The 22,058-nt window shown below is 45.9% G+C and overlaps 1 protein-coding gene across 1 annotated transcript in view; it reads left to right on the forward strand.

Annotated features, from left to right (window-relative positions):
- Positions 1–18,821, forward strand: part of HPSE (heparanase) — a 71,186-nt gene extending 52,365 nt beyond the window's left edge. The window contains exons 9-12 of the mRNA XM_030192483.1: positions 4,247–4,361; positions 6,761–6,888; positions 13,692–13,838; positions 18,164–18,821. Coding sequence (XP_030048343.1) covers positions 4,247–4,361; positions 6,761–6,888; positions 13,692–13,838; positions 18,164–18,323 — 550 coding nt within the window. The 3' untranslated portion in view covers positions 18,324–18,821. The remainder of the gene's footprint in view (positions 1–4,246; positions 4,362–6,760; positions 6,889–13,691; positions 13,839–18,163) is intronic.
- The last annotated feature ends 3,237 nt before the right edge of the window (positions 18,822–22,058 follow it).

Raw genomic sequence — 22,058 nt, forward strand, 5'->3', positions numbered from 1 at the left:
CTACCTGACCTCCTCCCGCTTGACCCGACTTGGCCCCACTACTTCCTTGGCTTTCGCTGAGCCAGAGCTGAAAAGTCCATCGGCTCTTCCAGGGTGTTCTCCGGTTCAGTCACCTCCATAGGGCAAGGCTCACTCTCTGCCTCTCTCTCCTCAGGAGCCCAATCCATATTCTCCTCGCCCCGCCCTTCTCCCAGCTGCTCACCCTTTCTTTCATTAAAGCTCTTTGGTGGTTCTTCTTTCTCCACCCACCTGTTCCACCACCTCTTCCACCAGGTTGGAGAATCAGCCTTATTCCTTCCCCTGCGGCCCTCCTCTGGAGACTCCTGGGAATGCACATAGTTTCTCTTATCCCCGGTCTCCCTTGGGGCATGCTGGGAGTTGTAGTTCTTTATTTCTAGTTTTTTCCTGGGGAATGCCTGCCTATAACGGGGGTATTCTGGCCTATCCCAGGGTTCCTTTGGGGCCTGTCCTACATACTCTTTACAATATTCACACACACTCACACACATATATATATATATATATATATATATATATGAATATTAATTCTGTTTGGCTGTATGTTAGGGAAGAGCAATGTCTCTATTTCCTAGCTTTGAACTGAGGACCCAACATACACAATTATCGTTTTTCATATGTAATTATTTCTCTATTATTTGCACACACTATCCAGCTTATAATCGAACGAGAATAATGCCCAAGTTCCGACCTAAATCGGGAGATGGGCGTTCTTCTCACAAAAACAAATAAAGCGGTATAATCGAAAGCCGAACTTTGGACGCTTTCAACTGCACTCCGTCGCGGATGCGGACAAAGTTGACGGGGGCGTATCGAAGGCGTGTCGAAGGCGGAACTGGGGCGTGGTTATCGGGCGAACAGAGATGGGCGCCCTTCGCCGATAATGGAACAGTTTTGAGCTAGAATTTAGGACACTTTTCCTGGACCCTGTTTTTTGACGAATAAGGCCCCCAAAAGTGCCCTAAATGACCAGATGACCCCCAGAGGGAGTCGGGGATGACCTCCCCTGACTCCCCCAGTGGTCACTAACCCCCTCCCACCACAACAAATGATGTTTCACAACTTTTTACTTTCACCCTCAAATGTCATACCCTCCTCCCAAGCAGCAGTATGCAGGTCCCTGGAGCAGTTGTTAGGGGGTGCAGTGGACGTCAGGCAGGTGGACCCAGGCCCATCCCCCCCCCTACCTGTTACAATTGTGCTGCTTAATGCTACTAGTCGTCCAACCCCCCCAAACCCACTGTACCCACATGTAGGTGCCCCCCTTCACCTCTTAGGGCTATAGTAATGATGTAGACTTGTGGGCAGTGGGTTTTGAGGGGGATTTGGGGGGCTCAACACCCAAGGGAAGGGTGCTATGCACCTGGGAGCTCTTTTACCTTTTATTTGGTTTTTGTAAAAGTGCCCCCTAGGGTGCCCGGTTGGTGTCCTGGCATGTGAGGGGGACCAGTGCACTATGAATCCTGGCCCCACCCACGAACAAATGCCTTGGATTTATTCGTTTTTGAGCTGGGCGATTTCATATTCCATTATCGCTGAAAAGCAAAAACGCCCAGCTCACACCTTGACGAATAAAACATGGGCGTCTTTTTCTTTTAAAAAATACGATCCGCCCCGCCCCTTCACGGACCCGTTCTCGGAGATAAACGCCCATGGAGATAGGCGTTTCTGTTCCATTATGCCCCTCCATATGATCTCTTTGAGAGCATTTTTTGGATTCTATATTTGGTCTTACTTTCCTGAGGGTTCTTAGATATTGCCAATACAGTTTACTCCATTTAAGTTCATGTCGGATAAGCGCATGCTCTGTTTAACTGCATGCCATACTTCAGTCTCGTTTTTGGCACCATCAATTTCTATGGGGATAAACTTCGGTTTAGCGCACCATTGATAAGTGCAAGATTCGCTTATATGCATGGTTTAAGACCGCTCCTCTGCAGGAAAGACTCCGCATAAGTGCGCGCACGGAATATGGAAGCTGATTGGCGCGTGACAAAGGGGCGGTAAATTTGAAATCTCGTTGGTTAACTGCCACAGGCAGAATAAGCAAAAGAATGTTGTTAGAGTGTACACTGGAGTCGTCGTCACGCAACTGTAAGACTTTTACACTGGCTGAACGAATAGAAGTTCTTCAAAAATTAGAAAACAAATAAAGTCAAGCATCGGTTGCTAAAGAATATTGTGTCAATCCCAGTCAAATTTCATGTATCTTGAAGCAAAAAGACCAGCTTCTGGAAGACTGGCAAAACAATACAAATCCACACTGGAAACGAAAACGGGCGGGAAAAGCTGAGGATGTAGAAGATGCTCTTCTTCGGTGGTTTTCTCAAGTCAGGAGCAGACAGTTTCCTGTCAGAGGTCCACTGCTTATGGAGAAAGCTAATCAGCTAGCTGAAAGTCTTAGACTAACTGAATTCAGAATCACTGTTGGATGGTTGGAAAGATGGAAGGAGAGGAAGAACATAACATTCAAGAAACAGCATGGTGAAAAACAAGACGCTGATGACTTTGGTACTGAAAATTGGGTTGTTTCAGTTCTTCCTACCATCTTGAACGAGTTTGCACCTCGTGACATTTTCAATGCTGATGAAAATGGACTCTACTGGCAAGCGATTCCTGATGGAACACTTGCATTTAAATAAGCCGAAACTACAGGAAGTAAAACGTTGAAGGACCGACTGATGATCCTCCTTTGCTGCAATATGGATGGGAGTGAGAAGTTGAAACCCCTCGTCGTTGGAAAGAGCAAACAGCCCCATTGCTTCCAGAATGTTAAGCGACTACCCGTGCCATACGAGGCTAACGCAAATTCATGGATTATTTCCGATCTGACAAAGAAGGGCAACCTTCGAAAGCTAATCAAGAAATGGATTAAGTTATGTCCAATAAAAAATGTATTATCTTATTTTCTTTTCCATGTTTTATTTTGTTTGATTTCTATTGATAACCTTAAGAGTGGACTAACACGGCTACCACACCTCTCTACTATGGATGACTGGGGAAATTTGGAAGCAGTGGCTAAAGAAGTTAGACACTAGAATGCGGGCACAAAAGCGTCAGATTTTGTTGCTTTGTGATAATTGTGCTGCACAGAGTGATGATGTCAGGCTGTCTAACGTCAAGGTGGTCTTCCTGACACCAAACACTACCTCTCTGATCCAACCTATGGATCAGGGCATAATAGCCAATTTCAAACAACATTATCGGGCTCTTGTGCTACGTCGTCTGATGAGCGTTATGGTTGACCAGACTGGCAAGGATAAACGTGCTGTTGAACTGGCTCATAATCTATCACTGTTGGATTCCCTACATATGCAGAAAGAAGCCTGGAATCATGTTACACAGGCAACCATTGTGAACTGCTACAAGCGGGCAAGCTTTGTTAAGGATGTGGAGAGGGACGAAACAGATGCAGCTGTTGCAAACGCGTCAGATGAACAGGCTATTGACATCCCAGCCGGTGTTACTGAAGAGGAGTTTCATCACTACGTAGCTGTTGATTACGATCTACAAACAGCTGATGACAGCACTGATGTCCAGATATGTGCCTACACGCAGGCAACGGCTGATGATGAAACAGATGATGAAATGAGCAGTGAGGCACATGCTGACGAAATTCAACAACCTCCTGTCACTTTTGCAAGAGTGCTGGAGAATCTCAACACCATGCGGGCCTATCTGAAGGCCACTGGATGTCAGTGCTATGACAGTTTTTACCGTCTGGCAGACGTAGTCTGTGGAACTCACAGACACAAGAGTGTACAGAGGACTATGACTGATTACTTCAAGTAAGCCTAACGTCAGTTAACGGAGACTGTATACTGTACGTATAATAAGTAAATAAGTACTTCAGGAATAGAGGAGCTGTCTAAGGGTTAGTACAGTGGTTTAAGAACCACGGGACTTTGGTTCAGTTCCCGCTGCAGCTCCTTGTGACCCTGGTCAAGTAACTTAACCCTCCATTGCCCCATGTACAAAAACCTAGATTGTGAGCCCAGCAGGGACAGAGAAAGTACCTGCATATAATAATAAAAAATGTAAACTGCTTTAGTTATACCACACAAATGTGGTATATCAAATCCATGACCTTTTTACCTTTACTCTTTTACTCCTGCCCCTGCATCTTGTATCTCTCCTTGCATACTGTGCTGAGATTATGGGGTGAGGCAATGGTGCTGTGTCTGCATATGTTTCTCTTTATACTTCTGTGGCTTGTTCTTTATAACAGGTGGTTGGATAAGCTTGGACTATCAGCCACACTGGGAATTGACATAGTGATGAGACAAACCTTCTTTGGAACTGGAGCTTATAATCTAGTGGATGCCAATCTGGAACCCCTACCTGTGAGTATAAAAAACTGTAATAATCAGTGCTTTGATTGGGGGGGGGGGGGGGGGGTCTTCTACAAAAACATTTCACTTCTCCATGCTAGGTGGCAGGAGGTTAGATTCCCTATGTAACAGGGGGATGATCAGAAGCAAACGTTGGCGCTAGAGGCTCTTAGTGACATACTAGCGCCAGCGTTTGCTACCGCCCCATGATCAGAGCCCTCGAGCACGTGAAACAATGCGCTCGAGGGCTCTGAACGCAACTAGCATGCAAATGCGTGAAAAACAGAGCTAAACATATTCATCCCCAATGATCAGCGACCAGTGCACCAAAGATTGGGTTACTGGCTGCGGCAAACCCTACGCCAGCTCCAAGCTGGCGTTAGGGTTTGCAGATCATTGAGGAGGAATGGTGAGCCCTGTCCAGCATGCATTTACATGCTGGCAGGCCCCCATTCCCCCCAACAAAGCAAACTTGGAGCCCTCCAGCAACAGGGGGCTGGAGGTCCGGCGGACCTCCAGTCCCCCTGACAATCCCCCCCCCTCCCATGTTCAGGGAGGGCTGGAGATCCAGTGGGTCTCCAGCCCCCCTAACCCCCCCAGCAAAGGGTCCCTGGTGGTCCAGTGATCAATCCACCCTCCCTCCCTACCTACCTACCCCTCTATTTTGTGGGTTGGATACACTGGGCAGGGCTGGGCACCACCATTTTGCTGGGTCAAAGGAAGAGGAAGGAGGCAAGCTACCTCCCTCCTCCAACCCACAAGGTAGGGGGTAGGTGGGTAGGGAGGGAGAGAGGGAGGGGGTGCGAATTGATCACTGGACCACCAGGGACCCTTTGCTGGGGGGTTAGGGGGGCTGGAGACCCACCGGATCTCCAGCCTTCCCTGAACCTGGGGGGGGGATCATCGTGGCGGGTACCGGCGGTCCAGCGGACCTCCAGCCCCCGTCACTGGGGGGGGGGGGGGTTGGTTGATTGGTCACTCAATAGGCCACCAGGGACTGTTTGTTGAGGGGAGTTTGGGGGGGGCTGGAGACCCACTGGATCTCCAGCCCTCCCTGAACCTGGGGGGAGGGGGATCGGGGGGACCAGAGGTCTGCTGGACCTCCAGCCCCCGTTGCTTGGGGCAAGGGTAGTCGGGGCCTGGTGGTCCCGTGGACCTCCAGCCCCTGTGTTTGACAGGTTTGACCTGTCAAACAAGTGCGGGAGGATTGTGCTGAGTGCATGCTCAGGCACAATTCTCCTGCACTTTTGCCCCATGATCAGAGATAATTGCGTGCTTAAATTTGCTTGCAATTATCTCTGATCATAGGTCCAATAATGCCCCGCTTTGTTCCAGCTCTATTTTTGGAGCGCTGTTTGGAACAGCGCGGAGTTTTGATCATCTGAGTATAAGTGATTCCCACAAGTGGAGAAGTGGCCTAGTGGTTAGGGTGGTGGACTTTGGTCCTGGGGAACTGAAGAACTGAGTTCGATTCCCGGCACAGGCAGCTCCTTGTGACTCTGGGCAAGTCACTTAACCCTCCATTGCCTGCCGCATTGAGCCTGCCATGAGTGGGAAAGCGCGGGGTACAAATGTAACAAAAATAAAAAAAATACAAAGCAAATGGCTTTAGGCCCCTGTGAGGCCTTGGGGTTTGAAAGGAAAACCTCCAAGTGTGATCACACCTGCAGAAATAATGGTCCTCCCTACACTCCTTAAAATCTCACTCATTCAAAAAACAAAGAGGAATTCAGACATTAATCATCCCACTGCAGTTCCAAGCCTCAGGAACAAACAAATTAAGCTGCATTAATGTAAGTTAAATGCATAGTAGATAAGACCTTTTGAGAATAACAGGGCTTGTGTTATTGAACATTTGTTAGCACAGTTTAGGTAGAGCTTTATTGTTAGATTCAGTCTGCATCTTTTGCATTGGAACTATTGCCACATCCTTCTTTGAATATAAACCTCAGCTACAGGATGTGCTATGGGGTAATTCTATAATCGAGAGCCTCCATTTAGGGGCCTGGAGGATGGGTGGTGAGAGCCTATTCTGTAGCAGTATGTGTTCTAGAACACTAGCATAACCTGGTGTCGGTGTGCCTTACATTTACACCCCCCCCCCCCCCCACAGTTACACCAGCCTTAGACCTGACATAATGATGGGTATCTAAATCCAGCAGGGACGGGTGTGACTTAACAGTGTTCAGTAAATTGGGTGTGTAAATGGGAGCCCCGCCCATTGCCTACCCTATGCCCCGCCCATGTGTACACCCCTTTCATTTGCACCCTATGCCACAGAGTGGCATTTAGGCACCCTGCTAGCACTTTCGCAAGCAAGTGTAAATATTGTGTAAATTACTTGCAGATGCCCAGTCATATAATTGCCATGCACGTGCTTATGTAACACACCAAATTTTTATTTCATGCAGGACTACTGGCTGTCTCTGATCTACAAGAAGCTGGTTGGTTCTAAGGTACTGAAAGCTACCATTTCCAGCACAGATGGTACAGATGACAAGAAACTTCGTGCCTACCTCCACTGTACAAACAGCAACCAGTAAGCACTTGAAAGCATTGTTTTAAGCTATCCAATAATAAAGCCAGCTGAGATAAAATACAGCCACACATGTGTACAGCACTGTACTGTAGTGCTGTACACATTTATGGATAGAAACAGTGCTTTTTAGAAGGTATTTAAGAGAGGAGTGTTCTAATGTTTTAGAACAATGAGCTGGGAAACCAGGATTCAAGATATACTTCCCTCACTGATACTCATTATGACCTAAGGGAAATCACTTTATCACCTGTTGCCTTATATACTTGCGTAAATTGTAAGCTGTAGAGGCTGGAACCTGCTGTACCTGAATTACTAATACTAAATTATTAAATCCAAACTGTAGGATTGGGTAAATATGGGTTGCAGATTACTAAAATACAGCATATTTTCTCAAGAGGTTCATTTCATACAGTTTCAAGACAGGGAAAATTACACGATAATGTTGTAAATGGAGAATCTTGTACTAAGAAAAGCTCATTATCCCTTTGCCTGACAATGCTGAAAGAAGTATGACAGAAGCTGATAAAATATTCACATATTGCTTTACGAGTAAAAACATGACTGAGTGACAACATGCATAGGAGCCAACTTTTCAAAGTTATTGGGGGTGCTAAGCCTAATGGAAATAACCCCTCCCTGGACACATACAAGGAATTTTCTCAATATTGGGGGTGCTTAAGCACCCACGGCACCCACAGAGTCGGCTCCTATGACAACATGGAAACATCTTGGAAGCAATTTAGAAAACTGAAATGAAGATTTAAAAACTGGAAGATTCTAGCTATGCCTTCTATTCAGTCTTTTCCACCTCGAATACACTTCATTACCTGTACACACATGTGTGCATACCTATAGAAAGATGATGATCCCTAGCATAGTGGAAGAAGGCCATGCTTTTTAATTCACGTCACACTAGGAGGGTTGATCTTCCTTTCTTTGGATGACACAGCTTTGGTTCAGTAATAGTTCAGGATAAGTTACTTTAAGGTACAGTTGATATTTTCCTGTCCCGAGATGGCTCGCAATTTAAATTTGTACCTGAGGCAATGGACAGTGATACAGTGGTGTATTTAAACCAGATGCATCAGTGGTGTATGCACCCCCCCTGTCAGACTTGCCCCCCTCCCCACCTTAAAATCCTCCGAACTTTAGTTTTCACCTGGGCAGCGGCAACGGCACTCATAGGCTGCCTGCAGCCTGCTCTGGAATATCCTCCATGAACGTCCCACCTCTTCACAAAACAGGAAGTTGCATCAGAAGAGGTGGGACGGTTCAGGGAGAATGTCCCGGATCAGGCCACAGGCATCCTATGAGTGCCGCTACTGCTGCCCAGGTGAAGACTAAAGCCGGAAGGATTTTAAGATACGGGGGAGAGGGGTGATGGTGATGCAGGGGGGAGATGCACCCCCTGTAAAACGTTCCTGGCTACACTACTGCAATGATGTGACTTGCCTATGATCACAAGGCGTGACAGTGGGATTTGACTTCCCTGGTTCTTAGCCTGCTGCTCTAACCTCTTTCACTGACACTCCTTGGGCAAGTCACTTCTCCCTCAATTGCCTCAAGTCCAAACTTAGATTGTGCAGTCATTCACACCAGCTGTGGGGCTTGTTTAAGTGCTTGTGCCTTAAGGGTTAGGTTTAATAAATGGCACCTAAAAAAACCACAACGTTTAAGCAGTATTCTATAAGATGCGCCTAAAGTTAGGTGCAGTTTATAGAATACCGCTTAAGAGCCGGGGTCGTGCATAAATTTAGGCTTGTCCGTTTGCACCAACGAAAATGTGGTGCAAGTGCCCACATCTTAAATTTAGATGCGGAGACCCCTTATTCTATAATAGTGTGGCTGGAATCCATACCCTACACTCCGCCTGAAATGCCCATGACCTTCCCATTTTCACGCCCCCTTTTCTAGGATGTGTGTAAATTTTAGGCACAGATCACACACCTAAAATTACATGCATATATGTTAATTGATTTCAATTAACACAATTGCTTGTTAAAAAGTCAATTATTGGTGCTAATTTAATTCAATTAAAATGTGTGCACTCTTCTAGGCAAAGTATAGTATAGCTTAAACAGCCAGCATAAACCATCTCCAAGCAGAAGCTTCACCAGTAGACTCTCAGGCCTAGATGCACAAAACTCTAACGACCCTTTAACGACAAAATTTGCCACCGTTGCATGCATTATAGGCCTTTTTCTGAAGCCGCTAGCAGATAACAAAAACGGAATGCAAACCAGAAACTACCATTGAAATGCACTAACCATACCGACGATTCTAACGAATCATTTAACGTGAGAAATTTAGCGAGATCTCAGACCTGTCACTCAGGCCTGAGCTGTCATCTCCCTGCTCCCTCCTGCACCTTAAAAATGCAAGCTGGCAAGTACAAAAAAAAGTTATATAAAACACAAACCGGTAGTTCCCCACTTCCCCCTGCACTAACCGAAACAAACAAAAAAATTCAAATGGATCGGGAGAGGGCAAAGGTGCTCGTCAGGAGCGTCCTGTATGGGCACCCTTGCCCCCCCCCCCCCCCCCCCCCCGAGATCGCCACTGTTCCTCGCTTCAGCCGGTTTTAATAAAAACAAATCTCCACATTTTCTCATCCCCGGTCCCCCTCCCTTCCTGTGTTTCCTGTCCCTTGCTCCAGGGCTCCACCTCCCGCCATCATCTACCTCCGCCCCATGCCCCGCCCCCCTGGGATCGTCGCTGCCGCTCCCACCCTCCACCGGACCCCCCCTCCGCATTACCGTCCCGTGCAGCGCCTGTCACCTGTATGTGGAGGCGCTGCACAGGATAAAACATCTGATTGACAATTGCTTCTCCCTTCTCCGACGTCAGTCTGTTGTTCCTGTGCCCGCCCTCCATTGACATAAGTTACCTACTTAGATAACTAACGTAGGTAACTTACGTCAATGGAGGGCGGGCCCAGGAACAACAGACTGATGTCGGAGGAGGGAGAAGCAATTGGCGATCAGATGTTTTATCCTGTGCAGCGCCTCCAAATACAGGTGACAGGCGCTGCTCGGGACGGTAATGCGGAGGGGGGGGGTCCAGTGGAGGGTGGGAGCGGTGGCGACAATCCCAGGGGGCGGGGCACAGGGCGGAGGCGGAGGATGGCGGGAGGTGGAGCCCTGGAGCAAAGGACAGGAGACACAGGAAGGGAGGGGGAGCGGGGATGAGAAAATTTGGAGATTTGTTTTTATTAAAACCGGCTGAAGCGGGGAACAGCGGCGATCTCGGGGGGGGGGGGCAAGGGCACCCATACAGGACGCTCCTGATGAGCGCCTTTGCCCCCTCCCGATCTATTTGGATTTTTTTTTTGTTTTGGTTAGTGCAGGGGGAAGTGGGGAGCCACGTGTTTGTGTTGTGGGTTTTTTTTTGGACGTTTGTGGCATGCGCAGAGCAGCCAGCATAACGCTTGGCTGCTCTGCGCATGATTTAGGGGCCCATTACCGACGGGGATTACGATTCATTGATACATTGTACTTCTCGATACCGCAACAAACATGTTTGACCTGTTTTTTTGGTGCATGCTTCGGTTTTTCAAAATCGTTAAGGACTTTAACGATTTAGATTTTTTTACGTTTGTTTGATGCATCTGGGCCTTAGTTCTTAAGCAAATCTTCTTTATTGTAGTACTCGGAATAAACAAAGAAAATCCAGTTTACAGTTCAGTTGCTTGTAAAAGTATTGTGGCTTTCTGTTAATAGAGTTTGTATCTAGCCACCTTAGAGGCAAAGAGATGGCCAGAACCTCATCCCAGCTGAGAGGGAAAGCTGTAACACTCAAGGAAAATAAGGGGAGAACTCAGAGAAAATACATGGGGAATGACTTGGGGTAAGTCTTTGGGAGATGACTTGGGAAATGATGAAAATTCTAGATGGAATTACAGTAGATTAAGGAGGGGTCAGCCCCTAGAACAGCTGCTGATCACAAAGGTATGCTGGGAAGACTGGGCTCTCTCACACAGCCCCCAGGGGGCCAGAGAGGGAGGGTTGGCCCTAGCTCAGACCTAATAGTCAATAGGGAAAGCTGACAAGGAGTCAATCACAGGAACTGGAAACTATAGGAAAAGCAGTTCTAATACACAGTGCTATCTATTACACAAACAATGCAATTAAATACAGATAAAACTCATATTAAATATACATCACAATATACTCTGTCTCCATGAATATGGGGGCAGAACAGTGTGCGTTTAATTTGGGTGCATGCCCAAATTTACATGTGCATCTCAAAGTGTGTTTTAGAGAATTAGGAGGTAAATGTAAACGTTTTTAGACACTCGGGCTAGTATTCCATATAGAAAAATAGGCACCTACTTATTTTATTATAGAATAGGCTTAAAATACGTGCCATGTTGACACTTTTGGTAGGCACCTGGTTATAGCATTACCCTTAGAGTGCTTGATTATCACTGCTGAATGGATCATTTTAAGCACTGCCTCTGCTGCATCTCTAACTTGATTCATAATTATATGGATATCGGGCCATGTAACAACTTGAAGGGCCTGATATTAGCCATGTAACTTTCTGAAAATATATGGATGAGAAAGTTCTGAGTTTGCCACTTGCCAGCAAATACATTCCTTGCTTGTCCATGTATTTTCAGAAAATTACCTGGGGGCAGTCAGTGTTAAATATCCGAATATATGCAGCTGTCCGACCAGCACATCATCAGGTAAGTGCCGATATTCAGCCCTTCACTGCATAAGTTAAATCAGACAAAGATTGGACTGCTATTCATGCAGTCCAATATGCCTGGTTAAGGTCTGAATATTGGCACCTGTCTTGGTTAAGTACGGACTCCGCCCTGGACTGCCTGTACAGTAGCCGGTTTCAGCTGTAGTGGTTAGAGGGGATATTTAGTGGCCCTGGATTCTATAAAGAGCGCTTAGAGATCTACGCCGAAATCCAAGCGTATTCTGTAACAACGTGTGTAACTTAATTGGCTTAATAAGCCAATTAGCATTAACAGCATTTAAGAAGCAATAATGAGCACTAATTGGCAATAATTTCAATTTACGTGCACAAGTCACTAAACATATTCTGTAACTCAGTGTGCCTAACTTCTAACACGTGCAGGCAAAAGGGGGCATGGTTATGGGCGGGGAAATGGGCGTTTCATGGGCCTTCTGACATTTACACGCATAATTATAAAATATGGCCCAGTGTGCCTAAATCTACGTGCTGGGATTTACGTCATGTTTTTCTTGGTGTAAATGGATGCACGTAGTTTTAGATGCTGAGATATCAACTATCCATATTCTATATATGCCTAAATCTAGGCGCCACTTATAGAATACGCTTAGGCAGAAATGTTTTTTGCATGGATTTTTTAGGTGCCATATATGGAATCCAGTCAGTGTGAGTAAACCAGGCAAGGGCCTCTCATACCCAATTAACTCACTATCGGGGGCATTTTCGAAAGAGAAGGGAGATGGGCGTTCTCTCAGGGTCGCCCAAATGGGCATAATCAAAAGCCGATTTTGGGCGTCCTCAACTGCAGTCCGTTGCGGGGATGACCAAAGTTCACAGGGGCATGTCAGAAGCATAGCGAAGGCGGGACTGGGGCGTGCTTAAGAGATGGGCGTCCTCGGCTGATAATGGAAAAAAGAAGGGCGTCCCTGATGAGCATTTGGTTGACTTTACTTGGTCCAGTTTGTTTTCATGACCAGGCCTCAAAAAGGTGCCCAAACTGACCAGATGACCACCGGAGGGAATCAGGGATGACCTCCACTTACTCCCTAAAAAAAAACTTAAAATTTTTTTTTTGACAGCCTCAAATGTCATACCCAGCTTCATGACAGCAGTATGCAGGTCCCTGAAGCAGTTTTAGTGGGTGCAGTGCAATTCAGGCAGGTGGACACAGGCCCATCCCCTACCCTACCTGTTCCACTTGTGCTGGTAAATGTGAGCCCTTCAAAACCCACCCGAATCCCACTGTACCCACATGTAGGTGCCCCCTTCACCCCTTAGGGCTATGGTAGTGATGTACAGTTGTGGGTAGTGGGTTTTGGGGAGGGGGTTGGGGTTGGGGTCTCAGCACCGAAGGTAAGGGAGCTGTGCACCTGGGAGCAATTTCTGAAGTCCACTGCAGTGCCCCCTAGGGTGCCCGATTGGTGTCCTGGCATGTGAGGGGGACCAGTGCACTACGAATGCTGGCTCCTCCCACGACCAAATGGCTTGGATTTGGTCGTTTTTGAGATGGGCGTCCTCGGTTTCCATTATCGCCGAAAACCGGGGACGACCATCTCTAAGGACAACCATCTCTAAGGTCGACCTAAATGTTGAGATTTGGGCGTCCCCGACCGTATTATCGAAACGAAAGATGGACGCCCATCTTGTTTCGATAATAGCTGTTTCCCCGTCCCTTCGCCGGGACGTCCTTAGAGATGGGCACCCTTAGAGATGGTCATCCCCATTCGATTATGCCCTCTCTAACTATCAACCCCTTGGATAATATCAAGCCATTTAAATCATTGCCCAATATTATCTGTATATAATTATGCATCAAGTTAGAGGCGGGGCAGAGGTAGTGCTTAAAATAATTTATTTAGCAGTGATATTTTTGCACTGAGAGGGTCATACTGTAACAGGGTGCTGAACGTTTGGAGATGGCATGCTATGAGGGGGCATAAATTTGTTTATATACTATGTTTAGTTTTGTAATGAATTTATCTTGTTGTACATCGCTTTGCGATACTCAGTAAAGTGAGTAAGAAATGCAGTAAATGAAGTGAAATGTGAACTCTGCCATCATTAATAGACTTTTTTTCTTTCTTCCTTTTCAGCCCAAAATACAGTGCAGGAGATATCACTTTGTTTGTTTTAAACTTGTATAATGGCACCAGGAATTTTCAGCTCCCCTCCTCTTTATCCAGCAAGTATGTGGATGAATATTTGCTGCGGCCTGCTGGGAATGCCAGCTTACTCTCCAGGTGACCTACACATCCCATTATAATTTAGTAGTATCAAAGGCCAGGCTGTGTTACTGAAAATAGTAATGATTGTTAGCAAGAGTCTTCAAAAGAGAAAGTGGCACAGTATTCAGCTGTCAAACTGAGCAACATTAGTGCTGTGAGAAATGCCAGAGCAGCAGACTGAGAACCAGGAATTCCAGGGTTCAAATCCCACTACCACTCCTTAACATTCCATTGCCTCAGGTACAAATTTAGAGGTCCTTTTACTAAGGTGCTGTAACAGACTTAACCCAAAGGACCCCTTAGATTGTGGTAAAATACGAAGTTGCAGACCTTACAAAATAAAACGACAAGGCTGCTGTGTTATGCTAGAAGATGTGATAATGCCAATCGAGGAGAGAGGAATTTTTTTTAAGATTTGTAAAATAGTTTTTAAAATTTGTATGGAGAAGCTCTACTTTATATAAATAATTTATTAATATTTCCTTTGGTTCTTAATAATTTATGTTTGAGGAATCATTTTAGACTTAATTTTCCAAGTGGAATGGAGGTGTAATATACACAGATATTTAGTTATCAGGTAGCAAAATTATGGAATAGTCTACCTTATACCTTAAGAACGCAGATAAACTATAGGTCATTTTAAAAACAGCTTAAAGCTTTTCTTTCTCAAATCTATGTTTTGGGAAATGTAAAATGTAGAATTTGGGATTATAACTATTCTGTTTCCTAGGTATTCCTAGGGCCCGATATTCAAAGTGATTTAAGCTGGCAGGAAAGGCTTCTGCCCACTTAACTCACTCAGGGCTGCCCAACTGCTGATATTCAGTGACATTTAACTGGGCAGTACCACTGAATATCAGCTGTAACTGGCCATAAAAAAGGTGGGCTGGTCAGGGTCGGTACAGGAGGTGGTGGCAAGAAGCCAGCAGTTATATGGGTGCAGGCACTAATTATCGATAGTCACCCGCATAATTTTTATAAAAATTCCCCAAGTCTTCCGATTCCCCCCCACCCCCCCAGCAGCACCATAGGCTCTCCCCAGGCCTAACTCACAATACTGGTTGTCCAGTGAGGGGTGCTGGGGGCAGGAGTGAACCCCACTCACTCCTGCCTCTAGTGGCAGCTTCCACAAAATGACTGCTGTGACCTCTCGCCTACCAAGGCCAAGGGGTGGGATTCTGCAAGTCGTGGACGTAAGTTGTATGCAAATGTTTAGCCACACTGGTCAAATTGTATGTTTCAATGAATATGTCTAAATGAACAGCAGCTGACACAATCTCTACAAGGTATAAAGTTACACATGCTGTGTAACAAGTTTACCGAACCTCAGAAAACCATCACTAAAATTTGAAAATTTGTAATGAGAATGCTGAGAGCTATCAGTATAGAAGGTCACATTTCTGGGAGTGGCACAGTGAGCTAAAATAATAAAACTTGCCCTGTTTTAGGCAAATCATTCATGCTCAGGAAACATCATTAGCTTCCCTCAGGGGCATAGCCAGACTTCGGCGGGAGGGGGCTCCAGAGTCCGAGGTGAGGGGGCACATTTTAGCCCCCTCCCCCATTGCCGCCCCCCCCCCCCCCCCGTCGCCACCACCACCACCAACTGTGACCCCCCCCCCCCGCTGCCGACCCTCTCGATCCCCCCTCCCGCCGCCGCCTACCTTTACTGGCGGGGGACTCCAACCCCTGCCACCTGAGAACTTGCAGGACGTCAGACTCAGAAACAGAACGAAGCCTTGCGCTGGAAGAAGAGGACCTTGGCTGGCAGGGATTGGGGTCCCCTGCCAGCAAAGGTAGGTGACGGTTTACAGCGGGCTGGCGGCGGGAGGGGGGGTCGAGAGGGTTGTCGGCAGGGGGGCCCAGGGCCAAATCTACGGGGGCCCAGGCCCCTGTGGCTCCACATAGCTACACCACTGGCTTCCCTAATCTATTATGTGTAAAATGATGACTGTGTAGAAATTAATCTCCGTTTACAAAGCCGTGCTAGCGGCTTACCACGCAGCAATGCCAACACAGCCCATACAAAGTGAATGGGCTGTGTTGGCATTAGCACACCACCAGCCACTAGCATGGCTTAATAAACAGGGAGGGGGGGAGGCAAATGTTTTAAATTGCCCATTCATACAAATAATACTGTGTGGTATTGAAGTCTGCAAATTTCTTCCCATAGAACATATGGTTCACAAGGTCATGAAATATATGCAAAAACCTCATGAAAATGTATTAAAACATTTCCAAAACTTATCTGTAAAGGATGATGCAAGCAGTTGTATGTTTAGAGAAAAAAGGGTGAAGCGTTTGAAGACAAAACATCTTGCCAGCCTTTAAGCATGGAGGTGAATCTGTTGTACTTTGGAGTTGTATGGCAGCCACTGGCACAGAAAATGTTTTGCAGATGGATTGAAGAATGGATTCAACTAATTATTAGAATACTAGTAAAACAGGCCCGTTTCTGACACAAATGAAACGAGCGCTAGCAAGGTTTTCCTCGGAGTGTGTATGTTTGAGAGAGAGAGAGAAAGTGTGTGTGAGAGATAGAGTGTGTGTGTGAGTGAGAGAGAGACAGAGAGAGAATGTGTGAGAGAGAGACAGAGAGAGAATGTGTGAGAGACAGAGTGTATGTGTGTGTGAGTGTGTGAGAGAGAGATAGAGTGTGTGAGAGAGAGTGTATGTGAGAGACAGAGAGTGAGTGTGTGTGTGGGGGGCTCCGAGTTCCATGACCCCCTCCTTCCCTCCCTCCCTCTCCCCCCCTCCGAGTTCCAGGCCCCCCTTCCGTCCGAGGTCCCTCCTCCCCCTCCGAGTTCTTGGCCCCCCCTTCCCTCCGAGTTCCATGCCCCCATCCCTCTCCTCCCCAGCGTGTTCCATGCCACCCTTTCCTCAGAGTGTGTTTGAGAGAGAGTGTGTGGGTGAGAGATGGAGTGTGTATGTGAGAGAGAATGAGTGAGAGAGAGAGACAGACAGACAGACAGACAGACAGAGTGTGTGTGTGAGTCTGTGTGTCAGAGAGAGTGTATGTGAGAGACAGAGAGTGAGTGTGTGTGTGAGAAAGTGAAGCCTTCAAGCCTTGAAGCATTCGTGGCTCTGTAAGGCTCCATCTCCTCAATTGACGACACGTAGTTCTGGAACGTTGCAGGAATGCTTCAAGGTTTGAAGGCTTCACTTTCTCGGCTTCAGAACGTTGGAGGTGCGTTTTATTATATAGGATTAGAGAAGCTCATATCCCACAGTTAATGAAGAAATTGAATCTGAAACAAAGCTTGATATTTTGGCAAGACAACAATCTGAAACATACTTCCAAATAAACCATGAGGTTTTATTAGGAAAGGTGAAGATTTTGGAATGGCTTCACAGTTCCCCAGTCTTGAATATTATTGAAAATCCTTGAGGAAATATCAAACACAGAGTGCATGCAAGGAGACCAAAAATATTTCTGAGCTAGAAGAGTGGGAAAAAATTCCAAAAGCAAGACTAGAAAGGCTGTCGACTGGCTATAGGAAACATTCAGAAGCTGTTATTTCTGCTATTGGAGATGCTACACAGTACTGATTGGGAAGGGGTCCAAAGTTTTGCCTTTGCCATATTCATGTTTTTATCATCTTCAGTTTGACCGGGTGTGCCTAAACCATTGCACAACCAGCAAATAAATAAATAACAGATTAACCAATTCCTAGAAATACAAACCAGGGGCATAGCCAGCATTTGATTTTAGAGGGGGGGGGGCAGGGGAGGACTGGGAGGCCAATGCATTTCCTCTCTTCCTCCCCCCCCCCCCCCCCCCCCGGCTGCCGAACTGAGCATATGCAAGGAATGCCTATATTGGTAGCTGGAAGGGAAGCCATACTATGGCACTGGCTCTCATCAGCTAACAGGGGTTTGGGTATCTCCAGTTGTGGAGGAGGCCTGAACCAAACGAGGAGAGGCCCAGGCCCCATAGGTCCCCCATGGCTATCCCACTGCTACAAACACATCAAAATAACCATACAAAGCTAGGACTCAAAACAGTTTTGACCACATGATGTGGTAGATGACAGGTACAGAGGCGGGAAGAAGAGGAAGCCAAGGGGAGACAATGGAGTGCCTAGTGCCCACCCACATTAATAGTTGCCTCCCCCTCCAAACAAAATCATGTCTGTCTATGCCACTGACTCCAAGTTAGATAAAAATAGTTTGTCTTTATTCCAAACTATGTGTCTTAAAACGTTTGAGTGATGCCCTGATAAGAAGAACACATGAGAAATGATTGCTCTTCTGCTCTCACTTCAGCAGCTTGGAATTCAAATTCTACCCAATAAAACAGTTGTTTAACCAGTCATTCCCTTGTTTTTTTCTCTTCAAAGATCTGTTCAGCTGAATGGCCGTGCCTTGAAGATGGTGGATGATGAAACTTTGCCAACCATAGCTGAGAAATCCTTGAGTCCGAGGAGCTTTCTCAAGCTGCCGGCGTTTTCTTATGGATTTTTTGTGATAAGAGATGCCAAAGCCACAGCTTGTATCTAACGAGTCAGAGCTACAAAACCGCAATTTATGAAGAAAGATGAACTGCAGCCACCTGGTCGTAAGACTGTTTGTTTTTAGGCTGCACTTTAAGAAGAGAAGAGAATTTAAATACTAAGGAGCTCAACACTTCCTATAAGGCCATTCTTTACATTTAAATAGGTTTTCTAACACATTTCCAGTTATAATACAGTTCCTACTTGTTCCATGGACAGAGGGACTGGTATGGATTGCCTTTCTATGTTCCTCATTGTAAATTTATGGGCAGAAATGTGCCATTTCTAGCTACCATAACTTTGCTATGCCAGTATTGACAAGGCAGTAATGGAGACTGCTCACTTAGCAAAGAAAAAGCTAACAAGCTAATTACAGCCTTCCTTTTCCATTGCATGTCATTTTATGATATGTGAAGGAGTATTTTTGATATAATGTCTAAGTCCAACTTTGGACATTTTGCTGAAAACATCCAAAAATCAAGTGGTGAACGTGGCCATTTTCACACCTGAAATACATCTATCTTTTTGTTTTGGAAATGGCCATTTCCTAGACGTTTTTGGATGTTTTGTGCTTATTGCATTTTTATTTTGTTACCATTTTAGAAAAAAAGTCACATCTTTGGGGGGGGGGGGGGGTCAGTGACTACTGGGGGAGAGTAAGGGGTATCATTCCTTAATCCCTCCAGTGGCCATCTGGTCATTTAGGGCACCTTTTTATGGCTTAGGTGTGATTGAAACATGTCCAGAACAAAATGTCCTACTTTTAGCCATGGACGTTTTTGCTTTGTTCCGTTATTGCAGAAAAATGTCCAAGTTGTTGGAATGCCCAAATCCCACCCCTGACACACCCCCTTGTGATTTGGACGCACTGTAGAGAAACTGCATAGAAAAGCTCTTTAAAATGTGATTCAAAAATAGCGATTTGGACTTTTCTTGCAAGAAAAATGACCATCCGCCATTCTATGCCGCTTTTTTTATGTTTTTCTGTTTTGAAAATGAGCCCCCTTAATACCACGTAGCCATGGTCTCACAGAAGATATTGGTCCAAAATATCAACAACTCTAGAAAAATGCATTTCATTTTAAGTTATAAAATATTTTATGACAAGGCGCCTAGGTGATCGAGGCACGTGCCTCTTTTATAAAGGCACAACAGAACAAATACGGTCAGACTTCAGGTGACCTGAGCTGAATCAACAGCCCTGATGCAGTGCAACCCTGCACCTCGAAACACGGTCGTGTTTTCGCTTGTATGAGTATGATATGGCGTTCTTACACTAATTTGAATTAAACCATTAAGATGATGCAATTTCTGTGATGATTATCGATGGACTTCAGTAGGGGCCCAACGGAGCAGCACTAAAATGTGGCCTGTGATAATCCCAACACGGGTCTTACCCACACGCTGTGGCCACTTTTAGCACTGCTGGTAAAAGGCAGATTTTTTTGTTTTCCCAATAATGGCCATGCATTAATTTCCCCATTAGTGCATGAGCCCTTACCGCTAATCCTTGGCACGCAGCAATGCCCACACACTAACCGTTTAGCATAGCCACGCCCACTCTCCACCCCTAAACAAGCCCCCAGCTCTAAAAAAAAATAAACTTTATTTTTTAGCATGTGGGTAGCGTGTGTCAATCCTGAAATTATCCCAGGATGCCTGAGCACGCCCCTCGGTAGTGCATTTTATCCTGCAGTAAGCACGCGTTAGTGCTTACCGCAGCTTTGTTAAAAGACCCCTAATACTGCTAAGTTATTTTTCATAAAATATTTTTTGAACACTTTGAATATTTTCATCTTAGACCATAGTATGGTATGGATGGACTTGGGCAGTCTAAGGGGTAAACGGGAAGCAGGATGGCGAATGAACCCCACACTTTATTTAGACCCGGATTTTAAATCTTTCTTACAGTGGGGGAAATAAGTATTTGATCCCTTGCTGATTTTGTAAGTTTGCCCACTGACAAAGACATGAGCAGCCCATAATTGAAGGGTAGGTTATTGGTAACAGTGAGAGATAGCACATCACAAATTAAATCCGGAAAATCACATTGTGGAAAGTATATGAATTTATTTGCATTCTGCAGAGGGAAATAAGTATTTGATCCCCCACCAACCAGTAAGAGATCTGGCCCCTACAGACCAGGTAGATGCTCCAAATCAACTCGTTACCTGCATGACAGACAGCTGTCGGCAATGGTCACCTGTATGAAAGACACCTGTCCACAGACTCAGTGAATCAGTCAGACTCTAACCTCTACAAAATGGCCAAGAGCAAGGAGCTGTCTAAGGATGTCAGGGACAAGATCATACACCTGCACAAGGCTGGAATGGGCTACAAAACCATCAGTAAGACGCTGGGCGAGAAGGAGACAACTGTTGGTGCCATAGTAAGAAAATGGAAGAAGTACAAAATGACTGTCAATCGACAAAGATCTGGGGCTCCACGCAAAATCTCACCTCGTGGGGTATCCTTGATCATGAGGAAGGTTAGAAATCAGCCTACAACTACAAGGGGGGAACTTGTCAATGATCTCAAGGCAGCTGGGACCACTGTCACCACGAAAACCATTGGTAACACATTACGACATAACGGATTGCAATCCTGCAGTGCCCGCAAGGTCCCCCTGCTCCGGAAGGCACATGTGACGGCCCGTCTGAAGTTTGCCAGTGAACACCTGGATGATGCCGAGAGTGATTGGGAGAAGGTGCTGTGGTCAGATGAGACAAAAATTGAGCTCTTTGGCATGAACTCAACTCGCTGTGTTTGGAGGAAGAGAAATGCTGCCTATGACCCAAAGAACACCGTCCCCACTGTCAAGCATGGAGGTGGAAATGTTATGTTTTGGGGGTGTTTCTCTGCTAAGGGCACAGGACTACTTCACCGCATCAATGGGAGAATGGATGGGGCCATGTACCGTACAATTCTGAGTGACAACCTCCTTCCCTCCGCCAGGGCCTTAAAAATGGGTCGTGGCTGGGTCTTCCAGCACGACAATGACCCAAAACATACAGCCAAGGCAACAAAGGAGTGGCTCAGGAAGAAGCACATTAGGGTCATGGAGTGGCCTAGCCAGTCACCAGACCTTAATCCCATTGAAAACTTATGGAGGGAGCTGAAGCTGCGAGTTGCCAAGCGACAGCCCAGAACTCTTAATGATTTAGAGATGATCTGCAAAGAGGAGTGGACCAAAATTCCTCCTGACATGTGTGCAAACCTCATCATCAACTACAGAAGACGTCTGACCGCTGTGCTTGCCAACAAAGGTTTTGCCACCAAGTATTAGGTCTTGTTTGCCAGAGGGATTAAATACTTATTTCCCTCTGCAGAATGCAAATAAATTCATATACTTTCCACAATGTGATTTTCCGGATTTAATTTGTGATGTGCTATCTCTCACTGTTACCAATAACCTACCCTTCAATTATGGGCTGCTCATGTCTTTGTCAGTGGGCAAACTTACAAAATCAGCAAGGGATCAAATACTTATTTCCCCCACTGTAATAGAAGAGTGGCAGCACTGTCTGGAGGATAACAACCCACAAGACACGAGTCCAGTAGTGTTCTGGGAAGCAGGAAAGGCAGTCATGAGGGGCAAAATTATAGAATATACATCATGAATGAGGAAAACACGGGATGGGGAGCTGTTTTCTCTGATGAAGCAACTACAAGATACTACGGTGGCATTGTTAAAGGAAGGTAAAGAGGTGAAGGATAAATTTCTAGACTTGAAAAATAGCAT

The sequence above is a fragment of the Microcaecilia unicolor genome, chromosome 2, assembly GCF_901765095.1.
Source record: "Microcaecilia unicolor chromosome 2, aMicUni1.1, whole genome shotgun sequence".
Taxonomy (NCBI): domain Eukaryota; kingdom Metazoa; phylum Chordata; class Amphibia; order Gymnophiona; family Siphonopidae; genus Microcaecilia; species Microcaecilia unicolor.